This window comes from Microtus pennsylvanicus, chromosome 5 (genome assembly GCF_037038515.1).
Source record: "Microtus pennsylvanicus isolate mMicPen1 chromosome 5, mMicPen1.hap1, whole genome shotgun sequence".
NCBI classification, from domain to species: domain Eukaryota; kingdom Metazoa; phylum Chordata; class Mammalia; order Rodentia; family Cricetidae; genus Microtus; species Microtus pennsylvanicus.
Genome location: NC_134583.1, coordinates 136,356,413 through 136,382,490, shown reverse-complemented (window position 1 = coordinate 136,382,490; position 26,078 = coordinate 136,356,413). Strand labels below are relative to the sequence as shown.

The 26,078-nt window shown below is 49.4% G+C and overlaps 1 protein-coding gene across 7 annotated transcripts in view; it reads left to right on the top strand.

Moving 5' to 3' along the window:
• Positions 1–26,078, top strand: part of Gfra1 (GDNF family receptor alpha 1) — a 221,303-nt gene that overhangs the window by 160,077 nt on the left and 35,148 nt on the right. For all 7 annotated transcript variants that reach the window (XM_075974539.1, XM_075974534.1, XM_075974536.1 and 4 more), the window contains 2 exons: positions 21,796–21,905; positions 24,719–24,853. In XM_075974539.1, the coding sequence (XP_075830654.1) occupies positions 21,796–21,905; positions 24,719–24,853 (245 nt within the window). The remainder of the gene's footprint in view (positions 1–21,795; positions 21,906–24,718; positions 24,854–26,078) is intronic.

The window sequence follows — 26,078 nt, the reverse complement described above, 5'->3', positions numbered from 1 at the left end:
GGAGAGTTGAGCGAAGCTGGGGTGGGTGGGCAATCTTCACAAGGAAGGGTGGTAGCCAGTGATGTCAGTTATCAAAGAGGGAAGCTGGGGTGGGTGGGCAATCTTCACAAGGAAGGGGTGGTAGCCAGTGATGTCAGTTATCAAAGAGGGAAGCTGGGGTGGGTGGGCAATCTTCACAAGGAAGGGGTGGTAGCCAGTGATGTCAGTTATCAAAGCTGGGGTGGGTGGGCAATCTTCACAAGGAAGGGGTGGTAGCCAGTGATGTCAGTTATCAAAGAGAGAAGCTGGGGTGGGTGGGCAATCTTCACAAGGAAGGGGTGGTAGCCAGTGATGTCAGTTATCAAAGCTGGGGTGGGTGGGCAATCTTCACAAGGAAGGGGTGGTAGCCAGTGATGTCAGTTATCAAAGAGAGAAGCTCAGGGACACTGGGTTTAGCATAGAGTCCAGCCCTCCGTCATTTTATCCCTCCGTCCGTGGGATAGCCCATCCATTTGTCTGTCCATTCATTCTTTCATCTCCCTACGTGTTTTCTGTTCACTGCATATCAGTCCAGCCACACTGCATCCACATATCCATGTTTTCATCCATCTGTAGATGCATGCATCCATCCACCCACCTGGTCTACACATACCGTGAGAGAGCAGAAACCTCTAATCTCCTCACATTTCAGAGGAGACCAACACACACATTTTACATCAGGACATGGTAGCCTCTGGTCGGGTGGCCGTGGAGTGCTTTGGGAGGATAGAGATAAGAACAGCCATGTGAAGTAGGTCAGGAGGAGCGCAGAGTGGTACAGACACCTGGGGCTGTACAGGAGAGGCTTGAGAACTAAAGCCCACCCCACCCCTGGCTGTTGATAAGGGCTATCGCTAGGCTACATAAGGACGGGGTCAAAGTAACACGGCTACATTGATGGGACCTCACTGATGGAACTTCTTCAGTCTCTGATCTACCAGCTGCCTCTAGGGGTGGTTCGTAGAGGACAACCGGAAACACACAGCCCCTCTCTGCAGAAGAGAGAAAAGGGACCTCAAAGAACAGATGAGCAAGCTTATTGTCACTGGCTACAAAGGATTCCTTTTTTTCCTGACAAGAATACAATGTTCCCACAGTGTTCAGCCTTCCTGCTTTCAGTTCCAGACAGACAGAATGATGGTCCTAAGTCCAGACTCTCTCTGTGGCTCAGGGACTAAGATGCCTTGGTTTTAAAGACTGTGTTCATAGAGATAGGACATAATGTCCATCAGGGTCGCTTAGTGTCATTTGAAAAGTGAAAACGGCTTCTCAGCACATGCTCATTAAGTCCTGGCTTCATCCCATTTCCTCCCCAGGTCTCTCTTATTACAGAGTGGATGCTGTGTGACAGCTTCACTGCCCCTGCAAGAGTTGTTTCCACAAAGAGGTAGAAATACCCCCAGACCACACTGATTTCTTTAATGATCATTATTAACTCACTACTTACGCTGGGCACAGTAGCAGAGTGCGTGTGACAGCCTGGGTCCTGGACCTATCGGTCGTGTGTGTTTCTTCCTGATACTCGGGCTCACTCTGTGTGATCCCCCTGCCTAAATTCCAGCTCAGTCCTCGATTCTCACCTAGTCCAAAGCAGTGCTCACCCGGAGACTTGGTTGCGCATCTCATGGTCTAGATGAAGTCTTTGCTGTCACCCAGTGACACCAGCTCTAAATAATCAATGCTCTGTCCCACTCCTGGGACATAGCTAATAGGTTTGCCTTCCTATCTCCCCCCTTCCCCAAGGCTCTACCTCATTCATTACAGAAAAATTCCGCGCTAAATGCTAGCACAGGACTTATCCTATCAGTACAGAGCTGGGGGTGCTGTAGTGGGGACGAGACCTCAGGAAGCTCTGAAAGAAGGGCTAAGCAGGGAGGTCTCTGGGTCCCTGGATTTCAGACCCCTTTGTCTGAAGCTGTGGGCAGCTGAGGCAGATGGTGTTTGATCCCCTCTGCTGCCCCACTACAGCCAACTCTTCCTCTTCCAAAGAGGCCCACCAGTGGGTTCCTCTGCTCAACAACAACGAAGCCTCTTTTCAAAGCTGCTCTACCATTTGAGCAAAGAACGGGGAATAATGGAGAGAAGTAAGACCTCAGCCTACCGAAGGGCCAACCCTAATCCAGACCCTGCCCGCCGCCTCCTAAGCTGAGACTGTAGCTTCCTGGTCATCCACAGTTGGTAGCTGACATACACCTGCATCCCAGGAACTTGTTTTTTCGGTATCCTGTAAGCCAGGAGTGGGCATGTCATGTGTTTATGTAGCATCTGCTGTTTGATAAATACCTGTGGAAGGCAAGGGTAGCCTGGTCAGTATGAACATCATCACCTCCTCTGGGGGTCTGTTCCTGAGCCTCGTCTGTGTGGCTCGTACCACTGTGGCCGTCTCACACATAGACTTGGCATCCTGCTCCTTACCCCCACCTCGTGTTCCCACACCTCCAGCGTGTCCTGTGGGGCATGCCGCCGTTTTCGCTTCTCTGGGTATTTCCAGATCAGTGAATAGGAAATTTCTCTGTAATTTCCAAAGGTGATTAATTATGCAGAAAATTTCACATCCAAGGAAAACAAGAATTTAAAAGAACTATCAACATGAAAAGTTCCACACTCTGCTGGAGTATTGGGATATCAGGCAAGTGGGGCAGACATGGGCTTCTACTGTGGTTGTGATATGGGCAGCTAGAGGCCCAGTTTCCCTTCTGTGGATGGGACCGCTGACTCCATCCTCAGGGATGCTCAAGGTTCAGATGAAGCAAGCGTGTCGGCTGGTGGCTCCCACAGAGCACAGAGCGCTCTTTTCTCCTTCAGTTTGTCTACAAAATTTCCAGATGTAGCATTTCTGTTCCCCAGCGACAGAGACCTTTACAGTACGGTGTGTGTGTGGGGGGGGTTGGGTCGGGGGCAGATTCCCACTGCTTAACATTGTGCATCGACACCTCTGAGAAACTCACCGAGATGCCAATACTATTTCCGGAGGTGATGTTGCCAAGCTTTGTAATCACCTTTGTAATTTCCTTTTGGTGTTTGGACCGCTAGGAAACGCGTGAGGACAGAGGCAGGGGACCACTATCTAGTGATGCTTGGGGTACATGTCACCGCGGGGACATTTCTTGTAGAACATGCAGTTATTCGCGTACATTCATACAGTAAGATGTGAGCGGAGCTGGCCGCAGGACGGCTGGCCCACAGTGGTAGGACGTGCTATTGTAGAGGATGTGTAGGCAGCAGGGGCATGACTGGCAGCCTTGTGGGCATGTGACAGCTTCAGTGACCCAGAGGGCCCACATCAGATAGTGGCTCTCAGAGGTAGCACTGTGTGTGAGTCAGTTTGATGAGGGACCAGGCAAAGGACACTCACTGACTCAGGGGGACGGCACCTACACATTCCGCCCCTGGCTGGATTTGTGCTGTGAGTCATCCCATCATCCCTTTGGGAAGCAAGCCACAAGTAGAGGCAGAGTGGTTTGTCACACGGGACTCAGGAGCCTGGGGACATCACTGCAGGAATGTGTGAATGTCAGCAGCCGCTGAGGTTAGGGTAAGGGTGAGCAACATTTGGGTGACATTTACAGTGTGCCAGGCATTGTGCCGAGCTCTTTCCAGCAAAACTGGAGTGGGAGGGCTGAGGAGGAGAGATCTTAAGTCATTTCCATGTCACCCAAATGGTGTGACTGGAATTTGAGCTCAGGAGGCCTGGAGGGCTGCAGAGCCCGAGATCTTGAATCTCTGCCACCGGCTGCTATTCCAAGGGTGCCTGTCTTGTGAGCTACCCACGTGACTGCCAGAAACACTGAGCAGGAGTGGAATTGGGGGCCGGAGGTGACTTTATTTCCACTCTTTATTTAATTCTTTTCAAAGTAAAATGTTTAAGAGACCTCGGCATCTTGTACCTCTTGGAAATGTATTTCATTTCTCATTAAAGGAGCAAATCTTCAGCCTTTTTGGTTTCTAGACCTCTTTACACTCTTGAAGAAAACCCAGAGAATCCCAGGGGGTTCTGTTTATATGGGTTAAATCTATTAATACTCCCACATTACATCAAAGCTGAAGGAATGCTTACACACTAATGAAAAGCTCCGTGTGCGTTTCACTTAAAAAAAAAAAACATTAAGAAGCTTCGTGCGTGGCTTTAAGTAACAGAGTCTATTTGTTAGAAGGGTTTCTCAAACATAGCAACAAATATGAAGGGAAATGCATGGGGGAGTTTCACCTTCTTCAAAACCTCTGGAGGGAAGACCTTTGGGTAGCTCTTACATTCAGTCTGTTGCATTTTCACAACAAGTGACCTCTGACCAGCGCTTGGTTGCCTTCCTGAGAATAAGAACTTCAGAACTTCATTTGACTAGAGGAGCAACCACATTGGCCCCCAATAAGGCTCCATGGTCCAGCAGGGTGCCTGAGTCTTCCTTGGAGCTACCATATTGGATACACTGGGGTGAACTTGGGCTGGAGACTTCGGTTCATAGAAACCATCTTTCCCAAGGCCTCTGAACTCATGCGTGTGGGTAGGGCACCTGCCCCGGGCCTGACCTGCATGTCAGCAAGGCATGCCTAGGGCCTGACTGCGGGACCAGGCCCTGGAGCCCTTGCTGGTGTAGTCAGGTGAGCGCTGAGATTGCCAGACTTTGCTATCAGCTGTGCTATACTCTGGGGCAGCCAGGCAGGCTACAGAACATGGATCTGCATGGTGTCCTGCTGCCGACAGCATCTTCATCAGTGACTCTTCTTCTTTCCAGAAAGCTAAAGATTTCACCACTGCACTGAGTTGCGCTGATGATAAAATCTGTGTCCAGACACATTTGTTTAAGCTTTCTTCTGAGTTTGGGGCTTGAGGGGTTCCTCAGGTAAGTCCCAGGCTCAAGGCACTGGCTGGATAGTAGAGACAGCTTCCCTCTGCTCACTCTGCTGTGTGTGTGAGCACACGCATGCACGTGTGCACATGGCTACAATGATAGTTAACCTAACTCAACCCCTCAACCCTTAGAATCGGAAATGGTGAGTTCCTGTGGTTACCCGGCAGCTGGAATTCCTCTTACAGTTGCCTGGCTCCATCTGACAGCATGACACGTTTTAGAATGGGATCTGGGTGGAGGAAATGCCTTCCCTTCAAAAACGCTGCAGCCAAAAGAAGCGGGCAGCACCCCGGAAAACCTCTCTGCAGAGACAGGACAAGGCCCAGAGGTCAAACCCCCATAGGGACTTCATACGGACTCACACTCAGCTACAAATAAGGCCCGTGGCTATCAGACTTGTCTTTGGTTTGTTAGGCTGGCTGTGTGGAGTGCTCTGCCTATCTGGTGGGTTCATCTGGTGGGTCATGAGGACTAGAGAGTCAGATGTTTCATGAGGCTCAAGGGCAAGAAATGAGTGGGGTGCCATCAGTAATGGGGAGGCAGGTAAGGGCAGGTATCAGTGCTGCAGCACCTGGAGAGATGGTTCTGGAATGTTTTATAAGGGTCAGTTCTGATGCAGGAGGTTTGGCGTGGGGCCAGAGAGTCAGCAGTGGAAAGGCCGGTGCTGCTACTGTTGCTGGCTTGGACTTCACGCTTGGAGAGCTGATGATGTAGGAAACTCCAGTCAGGTGTTCTAGGCTGACGGTCAGATCCACCTTTCAGGCCTAAAGATTGAACAAGAAGGAACACATGGAGATCAGTGTTGCTGGGATCTGAGCCTTGGGCAGAGGTTGGGAAGGGGACAGTACATTGCTGTAGGTGGGGTATGGACTATCCAACCAGTTGGACATGAACCGTAGGGAAGACATTGAGGCCAAGAAGTTAGTCATGGATATGGAGAATGAATGGGAGACCCTTGATGAACTGCAGGAACTATGCATAGAAGGCTTGGGCTCTCACTGAGAAGGGCTAGAACGTCAGGCGTGACGTGGCAGACACTAAGGCACTTGTATCTTAGGCACTTGTGTCTTAGTTGGCTGTGTGTACCTGTGACCAGAATATTTGAGGAAATAGCTTATAGGGAGAAAATACCATCTTGACCCCAGCTGGTGATTGCTTGCTCTGTGTCTGGCGCTGTGGGGAGACACCATGATGGTGATGGGGACTTGGGGCAGAATCTGGTCACTTCATGGTGGCCAGGACAGAGAGGGACTTGGGACAAGATGCAGCTCATAAGGATACAGCTCCAGTGACCTAATTCCTTCATCTACGCCATATCTCCTAAAGTTACCAGAGCCGAACATAATCTCGTCAACTAGGGACAAAGGTTTCAACGCATGAGCCTTTGGGGGAAATTCTTAATTTCAGACCCTAACAGTGTGGTCATCACTAGCCTGCTTAGATCCTTTCAGGGTAGCCCCACTGCCTGTCACATCCGTATCATTTTGTGCATGAAGGAGGAGACAACCAGTTGTCCATAGGCTAACCGTGGCCTGAAACAGAAATCAAGTTGTCTGAGTTACAGTTGATGACGTATCTCCAAACAGAGGTCTCGAGTGCAGTTACTCAGAGAGAAGCGCTCCTTCCAAAAACTACCTTCAGAGCGGTCGGTGCCCTGAGCGACTCAGAACCGATGTGTTTTACTCGATTCGTTATTTCCTCATGGACATGTCTGCGGCTGTCAGGAGGGAGCATGGGGTAGGCTGGACGGAGAATGCCATCTAGACTACAGGAAGGCGTGTATCCGAGTGTTCAGGAGGTGCCACCAAATGTCATCTGAATGGGTTTCTGATATCAAGACATGCAGGAGAGAACTTCCCTGCCTCATGTGGGAGACAGGCCAAAAGTTCTTCCCAGGAGGACAGAGGGCAATGGCCTCAGGCACTTCCAGAACCCAGCAAGTAGCTTGTCTCTTTGCCAAATCTGTACTCCTGTGGGTCTTAAACATGCTGGCCCCTCCTGTGAAGGACGTGTGGTACTTGCCACAGTGTCCCTGGGTGGTCAGAGTGGGAAGAATCTTGAGAGGAAGGACGGCAGGTTGTGTATTGAAGGGAGAGAGGCTCTGATCTGTGCACTGCTGTTGGAGGTGTCACGTGGGCGTGTGCCTTGTGTGGTTGAAATGCAGTGGTGGGAGGGATTTGGTCTTACACACTTTCCTGTGGTGAGTGGACTCCGTGGAGGGTCCACACGTGTGCTTCTCAAAGAGATAGTCAGGGGAAGGCCAGCCCCAACTAGGTGCCTCCTTTCAATACCTTTGGTGTCTTCTCTGAGGGAAAGCCTATGTGTCCTAGGGAACTCTACTCCTGAGCGCGAAGCTGGCTCTGGCATGCCATACTGGTTGACGTTTGTGATAACCCCTAGGGATGACCATATGCCTGGGAGTAGGGCTGCTCAGAGATAGGACGCGGACCCAGATGACTCTCCACATAGCGGTGCTCCAGGTTGTAGTTGAGCCTTACTGAACAGTACTAGCAAATACTACATTTTTATCAACCATAAGCTCTATTAGACCGTGCTCCCTAATTGGGTCGTTGTACTTTATTGCTCTCAATAAGATCACCGATAGACATTTAAATCAGACTAAATGGAGGCAGATGTTCAAGAGCTGAAGTGACAGAGAAAGAAGTTGGTGAGGTGAGCTTGCTCTAGGAGTGTGTGGGTCTCTTCTCCAAATATGGTTCTAACCCTAGCCAGGTCCATGACTGGGCAGATCTGGGCCTTGCTGGAGCCAGTATACCCAACTGTGGATGAAGGCAAATCTGAGTAAGAAGGTTGTGATATGTTATATAACACACACGCACAAACAGTCCTAAATGAATGCAGTTACTGTCTATACAGTCTAGAAGAGCTAGTTAGTCTTGACACTGTTTCTACTCATGTGAGCCTGTTATTTGGATGTATGTACAGACCCAAGCCATCCATAATAAGTTGATTAACAAGCAATCAGAGCTTGGAACTTAGATTTATTTACTCACACATCCAAGTATTTGCTAAATACCGACTTTGCTCCAGTCATAATTCTTGGTGCCCGCTCTCTGGTGGCATTGGTAAGGTTTGTTCTAAAAGTGAAGATTTACAACTGAAAGTGGTGGAGAGGTTGGCAGCCTCAAATCTGAAATGGGTACCTTCCAGAGACTCAGAGACAGAGGTTCTGGAGACTCAGAGACAGAGGTTCCGGAGACTCAGAGACAGGTTCTGGAGACTCAGAGACAGACGTTCTGGAGACTCAAACAGAGGTTGGCAGCCTCAAGTCTGAAACCGGCACCTTCTGGAGACTCAGAGAGAGACAGAGAAGAGGTTTGGTGGGAGTGTTCAGTGACGGTCCCAGCTCCCTGTGTGAACCAGTCACTATCACAGCAAATGAGGCCAAGAAGCTGAGGGACCTGTTTCTAGAGAACTACTTGTATAAACCATGGGACTTAGCTCCTTTGTCCGTGAGGAGAGGAGAGGGAAATGTTTCGTATGCAGCTGGGAGAGCCATATATTAAATGCATATACTGAGACAGGGTGGAGTATGCTACAGGAGACATTAAGGAGAAGGAATTCTAAGAGCAAGACCTAAGGATTTCCGGGAAGGGGAAGCTATCGTCTGTGAACAGGAGTGATTCATTCCCTTGACACAGACCCCCATGAGTGCCTGCCTCCTGCGCGATGGTGATGTTCTCTGTGCCCTGTCTTGGAAGGAAGATATTAGAGAGCATCTATTTGCCAAGCTCAAGTCTGTTGACTCTAAAACACCTTGCCTACAAGAAAAATGGCCTAGTGCATATTTACTGTTGAATAGAATCCTCCTTAGGAAGTCTGCAAGCCCATTAAAGATTAGTGGGGGTCCTATTTTCATGCTTCTCTTTACGGTTTGTTCATAGGCGTGTAGGTCATTAGACACTCGAACATCCATCTCTCTCCACATTCTCTCTGCTTCTTCCTTGGTTCCTCTAGTGTAAGCTTGGGGCCTGGGTGCCTCAGAGGAAGTTAGGGCTTGAGAGTCACAGCAAGAAGGAGGAGCTCTGCAAATTATGAATGTTGAGGGAGTACATAATTTTAATTTTTCCGCTTCTGGGACCCCTCCCCCCCACAAACAAAGGCTTGGCTGAAGAAAGCGGAATTTGGGATAATTTCTAGAATTTACTTCGTGCTCCCAAAGCTCATTAGCGTTCAGACAGATCTTTTGACTGTGAGCATCATGATGGTAAGTTTCTGAGAGTAGTCACACCATTCTGAGAGTAGTTAGCTCCCCTTAAGGAACGCAGGCCTGGGTGATCCTGTCTTCGGATTGGTGGTGCACTGTGTATGGGAGCTACATGCAAAACTGCGCCACCTGCGTGTTTCTGGGTTGTGGGCTCGTTGGCTTGTAGGATGCTCTGCTGTCTTTGAAGATGATGAAGACTTGCTAGAGAAAGGCCTTTGGGCTCCATGGAGGGAAGGAGCCTAGTGTCTGTCATGACCTTACTGAGTGTTTGAAGACTTTGAACACATGGACTGCGGCCCGGAGAGGAATTCTATACCAAGTTATTAGCAGATTGAATTCTACAAGTTTCAGGCTGGTCATTTAAACCCTAACATTTCAGAGAGGTTGCAAGGACAGTTTAGAATCTCTTGCCTAGTCCAGAGCAGAATTATGGACCCTGGTGCTCATGAGTTTCCTCCTTTGCCTTGGAAGCAGAAACAGCTGGGAAGAGGTGAGAGTTGTCAGATGCGCTTAACCCCTCCTCCCCCGTTAGAGCTGATGGATTTGCTGTCATTCATTGTGAAAAAGTAAATCACAGAGAAATTGGGGTACTTGCCTGAAGTGTCATGGTTAGTAAGTAGCTGAATTTAAATATAATTTCTAGTCCATCAGCAAATTTGATATTCAAAATACCTGCTGTTTATGTTGTTCATGCAGGGGTGTTTAATATGTTACCACAAACCTGGTGGCTTTTAACAACATGAACTCCTCCTCTCGCAAGCCCGCAGTTCACAGTGGCCGCACTGGGCAGTGGTTGGGGCGGTCAGACTGGGCTGTGGTTGGGGTGCACACTGGACTGCGGTTGGGGTATACACTGGGCTATGTTTGGGGTACACACTGGGCTGCACTGGGCTGTGGTTGGGGTATACACTGGGCTGAGGTTGGGGTATACACTGGGGCTGAGGTTGGGGTGGCCACATTGGACTGCGGTTGGGGTATACACCGGGCTGAGGTTGGGGCAGGCACACTGGACTGCGGTTGGGGCAGACACACTGGGCTATGTTTGGGATACACACTGGGATGCACTGGGCTGTGGTTGGGGTGGTCAGACTGGGCAGTGGTTGGGGTGGTCAGACTGGGCTGTGGTTGGGGTACACACTGGACTGCGGTTGGGGTGGCCACATTGGACTGCGGTTGGGGCAGACACACTGGGCTATGTTTGGGGTACACACTGGGCTGTGGTTGGGGCAGGCACACTGGGCTGTGGTTGGGGTGTACACTGGGCTGAGGTTGGGGTGGCCACATTGGACTGCGGTTGGGGTACTCACTGGGCTAAGTTCTTTTTGCATGTTTATGTCTTGTTCTCACTTCTTGATTTCTTGGCTCGTAGTTCTTTCTGTCTGTCGTCTGTCTGTCTGTCTGGTACTCATGCCATCAACACTATCAGTGTCTTCTTCCTCTTCTGTTATCCCTCTTCTCCTCAAGCCCCCTTCTTAATGAGATCTCACAGTGTAGCCCAGGTTGACCTTGAATTTGAGATCTTCCTGCCTTGGCTTCGTGAATTCTGGGATTTCCAGCACCAACCACTCTAGTGCAAATTGGTCTTTAATAATAATAATAATAATAAAAACCTGAGTCAGTTATTAGGGATGAAAGCTGAAAGATCAGAGAAGCAGAGCAGCCAACCACTAGTTTTTACCTCTACCGAATCCTCAGACCTGATGGGGTATCATGTCTCTACAAGTCCTCAGACTAAACACTCTGAGCTCCTGCCTCTTCCTGTCTTACATTCCTCTCTCCACCCAGCCACATTCCTTCCTGTCCCCACCTCCCCAGTCCTGGGATTACTAACCTGCCTCTCGCTTGCACTCTTAAGGGCCATTAGGCAATGGGAAGAGCAAGGGAGACAACTTTAGGAATAAAAAGCCCACAGGCGTATGCATACCTTCATGTGTGGTTTCCTCACACACATAACTGTTTTAATTCTTCAGGTGTCATGGATTGTGTTAGTCACTGACTTTGCTCCCCAGGGATGTTAGAAAGCTCAACTCTGGATCTGTAGTTTCTCCCCATTCAGCAGGGATATGCACGCTCTGTACCCTTACCTGTCTGTGGCCCTCAGCCCCCTCGTCAGTACATCCCTTGACTCTATTGTAGGGTAGCTACACCAGAACGCATCTCAGACTTGTTTCTGAGGCAAGAGTGAGCCTCAGTGGGTGACCTTTGCTGTCCAGAGTCCCCGAGCTGCTGCTGCTGAGAGAGTTCAGTTCCAGGATGAATATGAAGTCCTTCTGAAATTCTCCCCTGAAGATACAGGTCCTCTGAATTCTACATAATGTCAATTCACACCGTGTTGGTCTGGAGCCTTACTGTGTAGCTCTCCTGGTGAAAGATTGGTTGAACATCTAGATTTATATTTCTCTCTGTGGCCAAATTGTCACAAAACTGATTTATTAATTTTCCCTGCAGAAATATCAAGGGCTTATGAGCTAAGAGTTACTCTAAAGGGATTTAGCATATTTGTCACCTGTGGTTATCCCGGCAGACCACTGTTGGGTGGCTGAGAGCGTTATGATTGTTTCATCAGCCAGAAAGCCTCCAATTTCTTGGCTCCTTCAATTTCTTCCCTTAAAAGCAAGCACCGCGAAGCTAGATTTTCTGCGCTAATAGATAATGTGTCATGGGCAATACAAACAACTCTGTTTGACTTGGAGATGCCGCGCAGGGCTGTCTGTGATCTTTCTGTGCTCCTCCTGTTGTCTGCGGTTAGTTTCTGCATTGTGAGGAATCAGCTGTGGGTAGTTAGGGAGGAAGCCCAGCTGAAGGGCAACTCTGGGACACCAGCTCGGAGGCTGGTTGGGACTGGATTAGCCGCCAATACCCACATCTCACTTTGTATAGTTGCCAGTGTGAGAGCCGCTGTCCGGCCATGTCAGCTCCCTGGTGCATGCTGACTGATGGCTGTCAGTGCTCATGCAAAGTGGCCTCGGGAGGAGTGCCAGAACTGATTGGATGCCAGCTGGACTACCCTCGGGGCCACTGCAGTGTGACCCTCAGGGCCACTGCGGTGTGATAGATGCCAACTGGACTACCCTCGGGGCCACTGCGGTGTGATGGATGCCAACTGAACTACCCCCGGGGCCACTGTGGTGTGATTAGATGCCAACTGGACTACCCTCGGGGCCACTGCGGAGTGATTAGATGCCAACTGGACTACCCCCGGGGCCACTGTGGTGTGATTAGATGCCAACTGGACTACCCTCGGGGCCACTGCGGTGTGATGGATGCCAACTGGACTACCCTCGGGGCCACTGCGGAGTGATTAGATGCCAACTGGACTACCCTCGGGGCCACTGCGGAGTGATGGATGCCAACTGAACTACCCTCGGGGCCACTGCGGTGTGATAGATGCCAACTGGACTACCCTCGGGGCCACTGCGGAGTGATTAGATGCCAACTGGACTACCCTCAGGGCCACTGCGGTGTGATTGGATGCCAACTGGACTACCCTCAGGGCCACTGCGGTGTGATGTGACCTGGAAGGATAAGGATGCAGTCCTGCAGCTTGTCTTGTCTGAACCTGGAAAGCTTCTGGTTGCAGAAGACATGGGGGAAGCTGCAAGATGCCCATGTGATGCCCAGATCCTTCCTTAGGCTAAGCTCCGTAGAAAGCACTGTAGGGTAGGCATGGAGTATGGTGAGGGAAGCCTGGGACCCATGTGCTGAACCCTTGCCCTTGGGTCAAGGCCAGGAAAATAAGGGGATAGAAATGATTGGGTCATCTCCATAGTCTTGGTCGATGTTAACCAGAGTAGAGCTGATCAGGGAATTGAGGAAACGGGGCTGAGAAGTACTTAGGCACAGAGGCCTCCCTGATTCAGGGACCAAAGCACAGGGATGTCACAGAGACTGTTGGATATAGTAGTGAGCACATGGTCACTTGGGCTGAGTTACCTCCGGTGAGCCAGCCAGTTCGAGCTTTAATAATCTCACTGTGAGTGACAACTTAAGGTTGAGGATGATGAACCCATGATGCATGGAGCTTTAGCAATTGCAGCAGGGGTGTGTGTATCTGACCCTGGACCTTTGCTCCAGAGAGGCTATGCTACATGCTCAACTGTCAGACTCACTATGAGGCAGCAGGTAGATCTAGGCTCACCCCTAAAGCTGAATTCCACAGCCTGCCTCCAACCTTCGCTCCAGGAAGCCAGTGAAGAGGAGGCACAATGACAGAAAATAACACCTTCTACAGAATGTATTTAATACAGGCTCAGATTCCCTGAAAGAGCCTGTCCAGATGTGCACTGCAGTAAGCTGCTGGATCTCAGATGTCCAGATGTGTACTGTAGCAGGCCGCTGGAGCACAGATGTCCAGATGTGTACTGTAGCAGGCCGCTGGAGCACAGATGTCCAGATGTGCACTGCAGTAGGCCGCTGGATCTCAGATGTCCAGATGTGCACTGTAGCAGGCCGCTGGAGCACAGATGTCCAGATGTGCACTGTAGCAGGCCGCTGGAGCACAGATGTCCAGATGTGTACTGTAGTAGGCCGCTGGAGCACAGATGTCCAGCTGTGCACTGTAGCAGGCCGCTGGAGCACAGATGTCCAGATGTGTACTGTAGTAGGCCGCTGGATCTCAGATGTCCAGATGTGCACTGCAGTAGGCCGCTGGAGCACAGATGTCCAGATGTGCACTGTAGCAGGCCGCTGGATCTCAGATGTCTAGCTGTGCACTGCAGCAGGCCGCTGGAGCACAGATTCCAGCTGTGTACTGTAGCAGGCCGCTGGAGCACAGGTGTCCAGATGTGCACTGCAATAGGCTGCTGGAGCACAGATGTCCAGATGTGCACTGCAATAGGCTGCTGGAGCACAGATGTCCAGATGTGCACTGCAATAGGCTGCTGGAGCACAGATGTCCAGATGTGCACTGCAATAGGCTGCTGGAGCACAGATGTCCAGATGTGCACTGCAATAGGCTGCTGGAGCACAAGGGCTAAGGTCATTTACTAAACACATGAAGAACTCTGTGTAATTGCCAACCTTGTAAGTTAGCTCACCTGGCATTGGCCCCAACTTCCAAAGTAAAGAAAGAAGCTGGGACAGGGAAGGGAGTTCAGTCACCAGCTGAGGAGTCTGGAGTAGAGAGATGTTCCGAGAACAGCCAGCCTTCTACCAGCACTCACTGAGAAAGTTCCATCAACCAAGTGATGGGAACAGAAGTCCTGATGTTTAAACGGGGTTTCCAGAAAATTTCTCATCTTTCCCTCCCCACTCTGCCCAGGTTGTCATGTAGTTCAGGCTGGCCTCAAACTCACTATGAAGCTGAACTCCTGATCTCCCTGCCTCTACCTCCCAAGTGCTGGGATTGGGGCCTTGTACCACTACAGCTGGTTTTCTACTAATGATCAAAGCCAGGACTCCAAGTGTGCTAGGCTGGCATTCTACCAAATTCACGATTTTCATTGGGACTGTATGGATTCTGGTGAACTCTGAAGAACCAAAGGAGAAAATAATTCACAGATAGGGTCACCCTCTCTTATGTAGGCCCTCACGTGCATGCCCTGCCCCCATATAATCCCTCACAATATGTAAGATACGTTGGTGCCTACTGCTGTCTCTCAAGGCAGACGAACATGAGGATGAAGTCCCAAGAACGAGTCTGTTCTGGATGATGTCAAGGCCCTAGGGAAAGGAAAACCAGTGTCTGTCCTCCCCCCTCACCGCAGAGCTGTTAGTGACATGTAACGATTCCTTCTGCTAAGGATACCACCTGTGGAGACCTGCCCTGGAACCCTGAGGTGGTCTTCAGAGAAGGTCCCATTCCACGCCCTCAGAGGAAACCGAAGCGTGGCTGACGGCAGAACGGGTTGTGGGTAGCAGTAACGCTGGAAACACAAAATATAGTGTTGTGTTGTCATTTGTTTGAGCAGTGCAGCCTTGTGTCTCGCAGGCCGCATTTCTGAGATCTCCAGAAGGAACCCGCGGAGCTAAGACTTAGTTAAGCGACATACTCAGCAGCTGTGGCTAGTGTCAGGCGGAGGCCATTCGGGGTCACAGTGCTTCATCCTGGGCTCAGCACCACCAGCCAGGTGTCTCTCATCCATGTGGTGTGTCACGGTGGTCTAGGAGTTTTACACCGACCTTGCTGGTACATGTTTGCCTATTCTTTATAACACGATGTTCCTAAAAGTTACAGAGAAAGTAGGTAAACGGTTTCCCCTTCCCACTGTCCGGAGACCATCTGCTGCTTAAAATGCTTCAAGACTTTATCATTGTAATCATTTTTCTACCTGCATTTAACAGTGTGCTCCCTTTAATACGCTATTTTCTACATCAGCCCCTGCCTTTCAGATCTCCTGAGGGCCTCGTGGTATTTGCCAGCCCTTTCTTCTTTAAGTGTGGGGGGTGAGGAGCGGGGAGGCGGGCCTTTTCTGTGTCTGAGGGCGATGCATTTCTACATTACTGCCTATTCATTTTCTTTTCATTTTCTCAGATAAAAACAATCAGAGCTCATCACTGCCGTAGTCATGGAGATTTCATGTCTCCATAAGAAATCCAGCGGTGGAGTTTCTTTGTTAATCCCGTGCTGGACATTTGCGCTTCCTTGTTTAGACCGCAGCAGTTCAGGCAGGGAAGCTGCTGAAGCCGATTAGAGCATGGCTTCATCACTCAGGGTCAGCAGGTGGAGGTGTTTGCATGAAGGGTGTTCCAGGGCTGCCGAAGCTGTGCCTACAGTAGGTGATTAGGTGATCGATGCTTGCTGGGCTGATGCAAGAGCTGGTGATCAAACCACCTACCAAAACCTGACTTGTCGAGACGCCATGTGCTCGGAAGAGCCACAGCTGCAAACCCACACTGTCTTTCCCACCATCTTCTGCTTAACTGTCCACCCTCTGGTCCCTTCTGTAGCCTGCCAGCTCCTTCTGCAGCGTGGCTTCCACCATCTGGACATGTTATCTTCTTCTCTATGTGCCCTGTCACTGCCCAAGCAGAGTGGGTACACGTAGATCCTAAGTCCGTCTTTGCTGATTGTTGGAGAGGTCTAAGGAAGAGGCTTCACCACACACACGTTGACCATGTTATCCTCTCAGTTTAAAGTCCTTTAGTGATTCCCGTGCCTTTGGGACAAAATCCAAGCTGAGTTCATCAATTCTTTCCCCTTCTAGTCTCACCTGCATCCATAGCCTCACCATCCTATAGCCTGTATTCTGCATCCTGCATCCTGTAGCCTCACCATCCTATAGCCTGTATCCCACATCCGTAGCTTCACCATCCTATAGCCTGTATCCTGCATCCATAGCCTCACTATCCTATAGCCTGTATTCTGCATCCTGCATCCTGTATCCTCACCATCCTATAGCCTGTATCCTGCATCCTGTATCCTCACCATCCTATAGCCTGTATCCTGCATCCTGTATCCTCACCATCCTATAGCCTGTATCCTGCATCTGTAGCTTCACCATCCTCTAGCCTGTATCCTGCATCCTGTATCCTCACCATCCTATAGCCTGTATTCTGCATCCTGCATCCATAGCCTCACTATCCTATAGCCTGTGTCCTCATCCTTCTATAGCCTGTATCCTGCATCTGTAGCCTCACCGTCCAATAGCCTGTATCCTCACTGTCCTATAGCCTGTATCCCACATCCATAGCTTCACCATCCTATAGCCTGTATCCTGCATCCATAGCCTCACTATCCTATAGCCTGTATCTTGCATCTGTAGCCTCACCATCCTATAGCCTGTATCCTGCATCCATAGCCTCATCATTCTATAGCCTGTATCCTGCATCCGTATCCTCATCATCCTATAGCCTGTATCCTGCATCCATAGCCTCACTATCCTATAGCCTGTATCTTGCATCTGTAGCCTCACCATCCTATAGCCTGTATCCTGCATCCATAGCCTCATCATTCTATAGCCTGTATCCTGCATCCGTATCCTCATCATCCTATAGCCTGTATCTTGCATCCATAGCCTCATCATTCTACAGCCTGTATCCTGCATCCTGTGTCCTCACCGTCCTATAGCCTGTATCCCACATCCATAGCCTCACTATCCTACAGCCTGTATCCTGCATCCATAGCCTCACTATCCTATAGCCTGTATCCTGCATCCATAGCCTCACCATCCTATAGCCTGTATCCTGCATCCTGTATCCTCACCATCCTATAGCCTGTATCCTGCATCCATAGCCTCACCATCCTATAGCCTGTATCCTGCATCCTGTATCCTCACCATCCTATAGCCTGTATCCTGCATCCATAGCCTCACCATCCTATAGCCTGTATCCTGCTGGTTTAAAAACCCGAGTTTTCAAATCCAGGTTCTGCTGTTCCCTCTTTTACTCTAAGACTAAGATTTAAGTATAAAATTAGGATTTGGGTGAGCTGGGAGGTAGGGTAAGGAGGCAGGAGAAAGGCATGGTCTGTGAAAGAAATTAGCCCAAACTAAGTGTTATGAAGTGGTCACAGGGAAACCTGTTACTTTGTGTGCTAATTGAAACATTAGAAATAAATAAATGAAGTCAAAACTTGTAACAACAAAATATCTGCCAGGGAAAAACTGGGTCATTTGTAAAACTGTCTATTAAAGTCTTCACTCACCTTGGGTTTTGGTTTTCTTTTTTTAATTTTTATTTTTCCATTCAATTATTTACACTTCCTTCCCTCCTCCCAATCCCCTCCCGTTCCCCCACATCCCCTCCTCCCTCTCCCACCCTCCTTGAGAGAGGGCAGGGAACCCTGCCCTGTGAGAAGTCCAAGGCCCTCCCCCCTACATCCAGGCCTAGGGAGCTGTGCATCCATATAGACTAGGGTCTCAAATTAAGGGATCCATGTTAGGATTGGTTTTGGTTTTCTTAGCAGCCTTTCTCGACTGTTTTCAAGGGCTTGCTGACTGTCATGGAAAAGCCAGTTCTCCCAGCACTCAGGAGGTGGAGGCAGGAGGATTGGGAATTCGAGGTCACTCTTAGCTGTTGAGGCCAGCCTGGGCTACAGAAGACCCTGTCAAAATGGAACAAAACAGACAAACAAAAAAAGAATTAGCCAAGGTATTATCATAATCCCTTTGCATGATGCTTATGGCTTCTGGGCAGGAAGTTGAGTTAAGGTTGACAAGGTCTTTGTCATCGTCCTATCAGAAGTACCAACGAAGCAGTGCTGGTCACTGCACTGGAACACAGACGCGACTAAGACATGCGATCCTCATCACTCAAAGCCGAGGACTGTGATTGGGGGAGATGTTGTAAAGGACGAACTCCTGTCTGTCCTCGGAAAAGCCTCAAGTTGGAGTTTACCTGGTGCCACAGGGCTTTGTTTGGCACCAGAAAAATAGGAGTAGAAACCTGGCCCAGAGGACTTCTTTCAGAAGGCTGGGATACAGCCCACTTTCCCATAGGACCAACTGTTTCTTCGACATGGTGTTCATTTATTGTTCAAGGACAACCTGCTCTCTATCACTGACTGACTACCACAGTATAAATACCCTTATTATGGTGTTTTCAATCTGCTACTCTAATGCCAAGCAGTTCCCACAGCTCCTCAACACGGCCAACCTGTCCATAGCAAGCGTGTTTGGAGTTCTTGTATCAGGTGATCCTCCTGCATCATAGGAGCCCTGTAATCTCCACTGTGAGTGTGGGGGTCAGTGTGGAGCAGATAGACCCCTAGAAATGGAGGTGCTTTCAGTGCCCATGTACTCACCTGGACCCTAGAAATGGGGGTGTTTTCACAGTGCCCATGTACATACCTGGACCCTAGAAATGGGGGTGCTTTCACAGTGCCCATGTACGTACAAGGACCCTAGAAATGGGGGTGCTTTCAGTGCCCATGCACTGACCTGGGCTCTAGAAATGGGGGTGCCTTCAGTGCCCATGTACATACCTGGATTCTGAAACTCTTTGCCTTGCTACCCTGGTCTTGTACCCAGAGACACAGGGGTTCTCTTTTGGGGTTCTCGGTCTCATTAATAAAAGAATCTAAAAACAGACTCAGAAGGATCCTCTAGGACAGTTGATTCAGTTTTATTCTAGTGTATGAGGAAAATTATAGTATAGGCTAGCTGAAAATCCTGGCCACTGCCTGGAGAAGAGATGGGGGAAAGTCTTGTCCTTAGACATGGGATATATTTAAAGTTCAGAGCACCCCCAAGAGTGGAAGGGGGTAATGAGCTCTGAAAGGAGCCCCAGTCTTTCTACTATGTAGGGAGCGTGTGGTCTTCATAGCGCTCCCCCACTGTATTTCATGGGTGTTTTTTGGCCCATGCTCTGCTTGCTGGATAATCCCTGTAAAGTGGGATTATCTGTCTTCCTCTGAACACTGGCGTCTTCAACGCTAATCTTGCGGCTGCTTTCCTCCATCCTGAGTCTCTGGTCGTAGGTTACAGCCTTATTGGTCTTAGAGCCTGGATCTTCATTCCTCTCCAAGTGCAGTCATCGGGGTTCTGTTCAGAGCTGTATATTTTAATTCTCCCCATCAGGTGTATGCTTTCTGCGATGTACTGATTCAGTTAGCCTCCATTCCAGGGCCCATTGTGAGCCAGTTCTTGGGTTGTTAGCAAGACGAGTCTGGTGGTGTTAGCCTGTACGGAGGGACCGTAATCTCCACCACAGTGTCCTTAGTCGACTGTGTGCTCCAGAGACCCAGTGTCACGTCCAAGAGCGGGTGGGTGGGGCGGTGGCAGCAGGGGAGGCTCCAGGTCACTACTATCCTGCCATCCAGGTTCTGTGTAGAACTGTCTGAGCTGGAGTCAGGTTAGAAACCCGGGGCCATTAGAGCATTAATATCATGGCCAGGATTTTTTTTCACCTTAAATTAACACTCCATTCAAGCTGAATGTCTTCCGATCCAGTTGAGTAAGCCAAAGGTATCTTTAGAAATTTTCTGCAGTAAAGAAATCTTTTAGGCAGACCGTAGAAGTAGCTGGGTCTTTTGCCATTTCTTGTGTTTAATACAAGGCAGAGGGCACCAGCAAGGCCTTGGCTGTGTTTGCGGTCCAGGTGGTCACATGTTCAGTGGCTCACCTGGTGGGGGAGGGGTGGTGTCCAGAGCCATGTTGCTTAGCCTGCAGCCCTGCGAAGAGCCCACACCCAGAACGCAGAGCCCCTGGAGTGTACTGTGAGCTGTGACCACTGACCAGGACATAGGAGGCCTTATCTAGTTAACTAGCTCATGACTATAATCCTAGCACTTGGGAGACTGAGGCAGGAGGATAACAAGTTTGAGGACAGTCTTGACTACATAGCAAGACCTTATTTCAAAAACTAAACAAACCCGCCACCACCCCAAAAGCTAGAAGAAATTGGGCCTTTACAAACGTTTAACTCCTACAGCCCTGCCCAGCTCAATGCTGGTAACTCAGGCTTTCTGGGAGCATACCAAGCTAAAAGAGTTACAGTTTCTCTCGTGCAAGGAAGTAGAATCAGTTGGGTATGTCAGCATCCAACCTGACTGATGGGTTCATTGTTGGGTAGCTCACCTCTCGACGTCCATTGTGTCCTATAGAAACAGGACTACTGTCTGCCAAAATGGCCTCAGAAGAGGCCTCTTCTTATTCAGGGTTTCCCCAACATTATCCCCTGAAGATCCTATAACAGTCCCATGGCAAAAACAAGCCCTCTTCCTCCCCAGACCAATGAGTCCATGGCTTCCCTTCACTTCTGTGTATCCACAACTTCACCACCACTCAGGGAATCTTGATGAATGGTGCTTACCTCTGGAGCATTCTGGGAATGCTAACAGCCATACCTTGGCTAAGGGACCCTGCAGACAAGGCCAGCCACAAGCCTGCTCTGCCCACACAGAGCCTCACCCACACCTCTTGACTTACCCTTCACTCCCGGAAAAAGCTTTTTACTGGCATGGGGCTAGGGACATCACTGTGCCTGGGCTGGAGGAAAGAAAAAAAACCTCAAGAGACGGAAACATGCATTTTTCAAGGCTCTAGGAATTATGGGAGCAGATGGCCTGTAGGATCCAATTTTGATGCCAGGAACAGGTTTCTGTATAAAGTAAATATTTTCCCACTGTGGATCTCCGGTGAGCGTGTGGAGAAGCGTATTTCCTAAAGATGCAAATAAGCCTAGTCAGGAATAAATATTGAATGGAAACTTCAAAGCCTCTCGATTTCTCCAGTTAGAGACCCTGAAGATTTCTGTCCAAACAGGCAGACACACAGGTAGATGAAGGCTTGGGGAGGGGGAGGGGGAAGGTTGAAGAAGGAAGGGTACAACCGTATTCTAGTGCTCATCCTCTCTCCTCTGGGGGTGGGCAGGGTGAGGGAGAGCAGGTGAGCATAAAGCGGCATATTGTAAAAGAATTGCTGTTACGTCTGTCCAAAGATAGTGCTATTCTCTCTCCCTTCATATGTATTTTGTATTTGTCATAGACACATACCATATCATACATATTTATGGGCTTTGGAGGTGACATTTCAAGACATGTGTATCTGCAGTGTGTAATGATTTGACTAATTGGCGCGTTCATTGCCCCAGAAATGTATCATTTCTTTGTGCTGTGAACATCCCAAATCCTCTACTAACCGTTTTAGTCACAATTAAGTCTCAGCAGCCACAGTCGACGCTCCTGCGCTGTGGAGCCTGGGAAGTTGATCTTCCAGGCAGCAACACCCTGAGCCTGTTATTAGCAGCATCTCCCCAGACCCCTCCTCTCAGTTCAGAGGCCCGGGGTGTTTTCAGTGCCACCATCCCTTTCTCTTGCAGGTCGCGCCTTGCGGACTTTTTTACCAACTGCCAGCCCGAGTCAAGGTCTGCCAGCAGCTGTCTAAAGGAGAACTATGCAGACTGCCTCCTGGCCTACTCTGGACTGATTGGTAAGACCTGGGAGGGAGCAGGGCGGGGGACGGGAGAATCTGGATTACAGATCTGTCTGCTGCAGCCTGTGATGTCTGTACAGGAGACAACTTCCAAGGAGCCTCTGTATTAGAGTTTAGATAGCTTGGAGAAAGGAGAAAGGGGGAGGGAGGGAGGAATGGATGCAGGAGAAGGGAGCTCGGGGATAGTTATGGAGCAGGGAGGCTCCAGATTCTAAAGGAAGTGAAGCATCTCCACCGGGGAACTGGCCACACAGAACAAAAGCAGGGGAGCCCATGGCCCTTGGAAGAAGAGATAAAGGCAAACACAGTTAATTAAGGGAACTTTGGAGAGCAGGAGCTTGGAAGTCAAAGAAGATGTTCCCAAGAAAGGCCCTTTGGAAATGAATTCCAACATTAGGAAGTTTCCTGCTATTATTGCCTGGTCATTTGACTCCTCGTGTACAAGGGATTGTTTAAGGCTAAACTTCTTTTCCTGTACATAACTGTTGGGCCATACTTTCAGTATACAAGAGAACCGTGAAATTAAACAAATGTATGGGGAAACATCCCAAAAGAGGCAGATTTACACCAGAGGTAGATAGAGCTGGCAGGAAGAAAGCAGGTATCCACAGGTACCAGGGACAGCTGAAGCTTCTCTGTCAGGGCTCCGTCACAGTTGGCATTTGAGAAGGAACATTGAAGACTGTGGAAGGGGAGAGAGTAGCTGCAGCTGTCATACAGCCCTGGTTCGGCGGCATCTCCCTCCCCAGGGCCATGTATCACCAGCAGGAGCTGCCCTCTGCCAAGAGAGACAGCACAGGCTACCCTCCATGAGAATATCTCCAGTGAGAGCCTTTGGTTTACGTGAGAGAGCCTTCAATGCAAAGCTGTTGGTAGTTCTCAACGCCCCAACCACTCCCAACTTTCCAAAGGGACATCTGTGCTCCCACATGTAATACCTCTGATAATGCTGTCCCCGCTGCTCCAGGTACGCACCATTCCTGTGGCTCTGGCCAACCAGCGTGCACGCCCTCCTTAAACTGCAACTGCAGAAACATATTCATGCCCTCTTTGATGAAGGTCTTAGTCTCTACTTGGGATTGCGTATGAAAAGATGGAATTGCAGAAATAACAAAAGCAACTAAGGCATACTCACTGCTTAAAAAGGAAAAATAACACCGGGGATGCCCCCAGAGGACAACGTTAAGTCTCTGCAGATGTAATCAGTGTTTGTGCTTCAGCCTGTGTCCTTCCAGGAGTTCGCACTCATGAACTCCCCTGGGAGTGGCCAAGGAGAGGCCCTGCCAGCATTTCTGTGAGCTTACTCCTAGGCTTGGCAAAGCCTTCCATGCCTGGGGATGATGAAATGGATGGAACAAATGGCGGATGGACTGTGTTTGTGCAGGCCAAGAAATCTTTCTCTTCTGGTTCTGGGTCTCTTCTCCATGGTTCCCTGAGTCAGTGGTGCCTGACTTCTGCACAGAGCTGTGTGTGCCTTTTGTGCATGTCAGGATCCACTGTAGCCAGCATCCGAGGGGCAGGGGGTTTGACCCCTCATTCTGTCACCGGTGCCCTGTGAGTTAGACCTCCCTGGACGATGCAGATTAAAGTCTCGTGTTAATAATGAGATCCAAGTTCAAAGAAGTAATAGCAGTGGGGCAATGACAACGTGTCCTTGACCCTGGAAGAGCTTCTAGAACCATTCTCTTTATAGCCAGGCTCATTCTCTGGATCGCTGACCCATTTCTTCTTCCTTCCATAAAGCAACTAAAAACAGAAAGTTCTTGGCATCCGTGGGCATTGCCTGGTGTGAGCCACCCAGGAGAAGACATTTGGGTTGTGTTAAATATAAATGCATTGTGTATTTCTACCGGCGGAGAACTCACCAGAGAAACCACAAGTCATAAGCAGGAAAGCCCACACAGCATCTCTGTGGGAACTGTTGTGGCCCACAGATGATACTTCAGGAGTCTCGGGCTGGGCAAGCGCCACTGGTTTTCTCCTTCCTTCCTTCCTTCCTTCCTTCCTTCCTTCCTTCCTTCCTTCCTTCCTCCCTCCCTCCCTCCCTCCCTCCCTCCCTCCCTCCCTCCCTTCTTTCTTCTTCTTTTAATAGGGTCTCAACGTAGCCAAGGATGACATTGAACTCCTGGTCCTCTTGCCTCCGTCTGCCAAGTTCTGGGATGATGGCGTACGCCACCTGCATGAGTCCACCTTTGGGCAGACTCGACAGGCACACTACCAACTGAACTTCATCCCCAGCCCCATTTTTGCTGCTTTCCCACCTTGGATGAGTTTATTGACATCAGTTGAGAATCTGGGAGAGGAAGCCTCTTTTAGTACATCTGTAGGCAATCAGGATGTGGGGATCTTATTGGAGGCATCCACTCTTCCCTGTGTTACCCTAAAGAAACCATTCGCCTCTGAGGAAACTGGATTAAAAGCCTTAAAAGAATTCTTATGTGCACCCAGTACTATTTATGAAGATTAATGACATTTTCAAGAAAATGCAAGGGATTTTGAAGCTCATACATTCTAAGTTAATTCTCATCTTCTCCATGACATCTATACCATTTGTGCAGGAAGAAAATACCCTAAATACAGCCCAAGGAGTTTGCTTTTAATTTTTAAAGTAAATGTATAAATTATTTTATGTGCTCAAGATAAATTGCCAAGAAAATGCTCTGCTTAACATACTTCCCCACCCGGCAAACACGGCATTTTTAATTGGCCATGGCATTTCCATCGTCAGACTGACATTTGTTTCTTCCTGGGCCACGGAAAAGTCCGTGTCAACACAGGACAACAACATGCCTTGTGTTCTTCTCTTTCAGGCACAGTCATGACCCCCAACTACATAGACTCCAGCAGCCTCAGTGTGGCCCCCTGGTGTGACTGCAGCAACAGCGGCAACGACCTGGAAGAGTGCTTGAAGTTCCTAAATTTTTTTAAGGACAATACATGTCTCAGTGAGTATTTAAAACAGCAAAAAGCACGCCAGCGCATCCATGTTTTCTCCTTGAGCTCAAATGCTCCCCTTAATGTTCCTCACCCCCTCCCTCTCCTCCCCCTTCCCTGATGGCGGGTGGTGACTCTTGCTTCTTTTGGCACACTCAATGACACAGCAGGGAGCCACACAAGTGATGAGCTGGGTGCTGCCAAGACTGTGCTCCCAAAGGCCAGCGAGGATGAGAGATTCAAATGTTTGAGGGTGTATTGTGTGGGAAAGAATATTTCTACCCACAGATCAAGTTCTGATCTTGGCAGCCAGTGTTGAGTCCATTCCCAGGTTCTGAAAACCTGGTAGGAATGTACAATGTGCAAAGCTCAGGCAAAGTGGATAGGACAGGCCTCCGAGGACTATGCGGGGAAATTAGAATGTTGACACCGGCAGCCTCTTGCATCGTGAGGACTGGCTCTGAGTGAAAGCCATGGAGCTATCTTGATGGGAGAGTCTGGCAGCACAGCCGAGACAATCAGGATGTGGGTGCTCCTGGGAGCTGAGCTGAGCCCTTGTGAGCAGGGTGCTCCTCTTTGGGAACAAACACTCTTTAGGCAATTTAGAATCATGTTTGACAAAGGGATAGAGATGTACAGATGGAAACCTTGGGCATCTGTCAGTGAAACTTAAAACGGAGGACCCCAGGTCTCCCTCTCATACGTCTCCACGTAGGACGATCATGCTCTGCACGGCTCTCCAGCTGAGACACAGCTCATACTGTGGGAGTATAGAATTCGTGCAGTTCTACACAAGCTGCACAGGAACCCTAGGCGATACAGGTATCATATCCACGTGACAGCGCTGAGTTAAAGATTAGTACTCCCAGACCCGGAATGGTAGCGTTACGATCTAAAGCTCCAATCTCCGTGCAGCCCCTGACTTCCAAAGACCATGTTCATGAATGGTATTTGGAGGGCCTACTGTAGAAGCATGGTCCTGAGCATCAAGGGCTAGTGCCAGCTTCTTGAGTGACAGGCATCAACGTTCAGCCGTGCCCCTTAAGAACTCTGTCCTCAAGTGATAAATTCTGCATGATGCTACTATATGCTTACTTACTATCTTTTGAAGAATTATCTGGTAACTTACCAAGTCTTTGGAAAATATCTCGTGGGCATTTCACTAAAATTTCCTCCGTTGAAAAGTAAAACCCAACTTCTTGATAGATGCTTCAAACAATGCAACTTCAGTGCCTT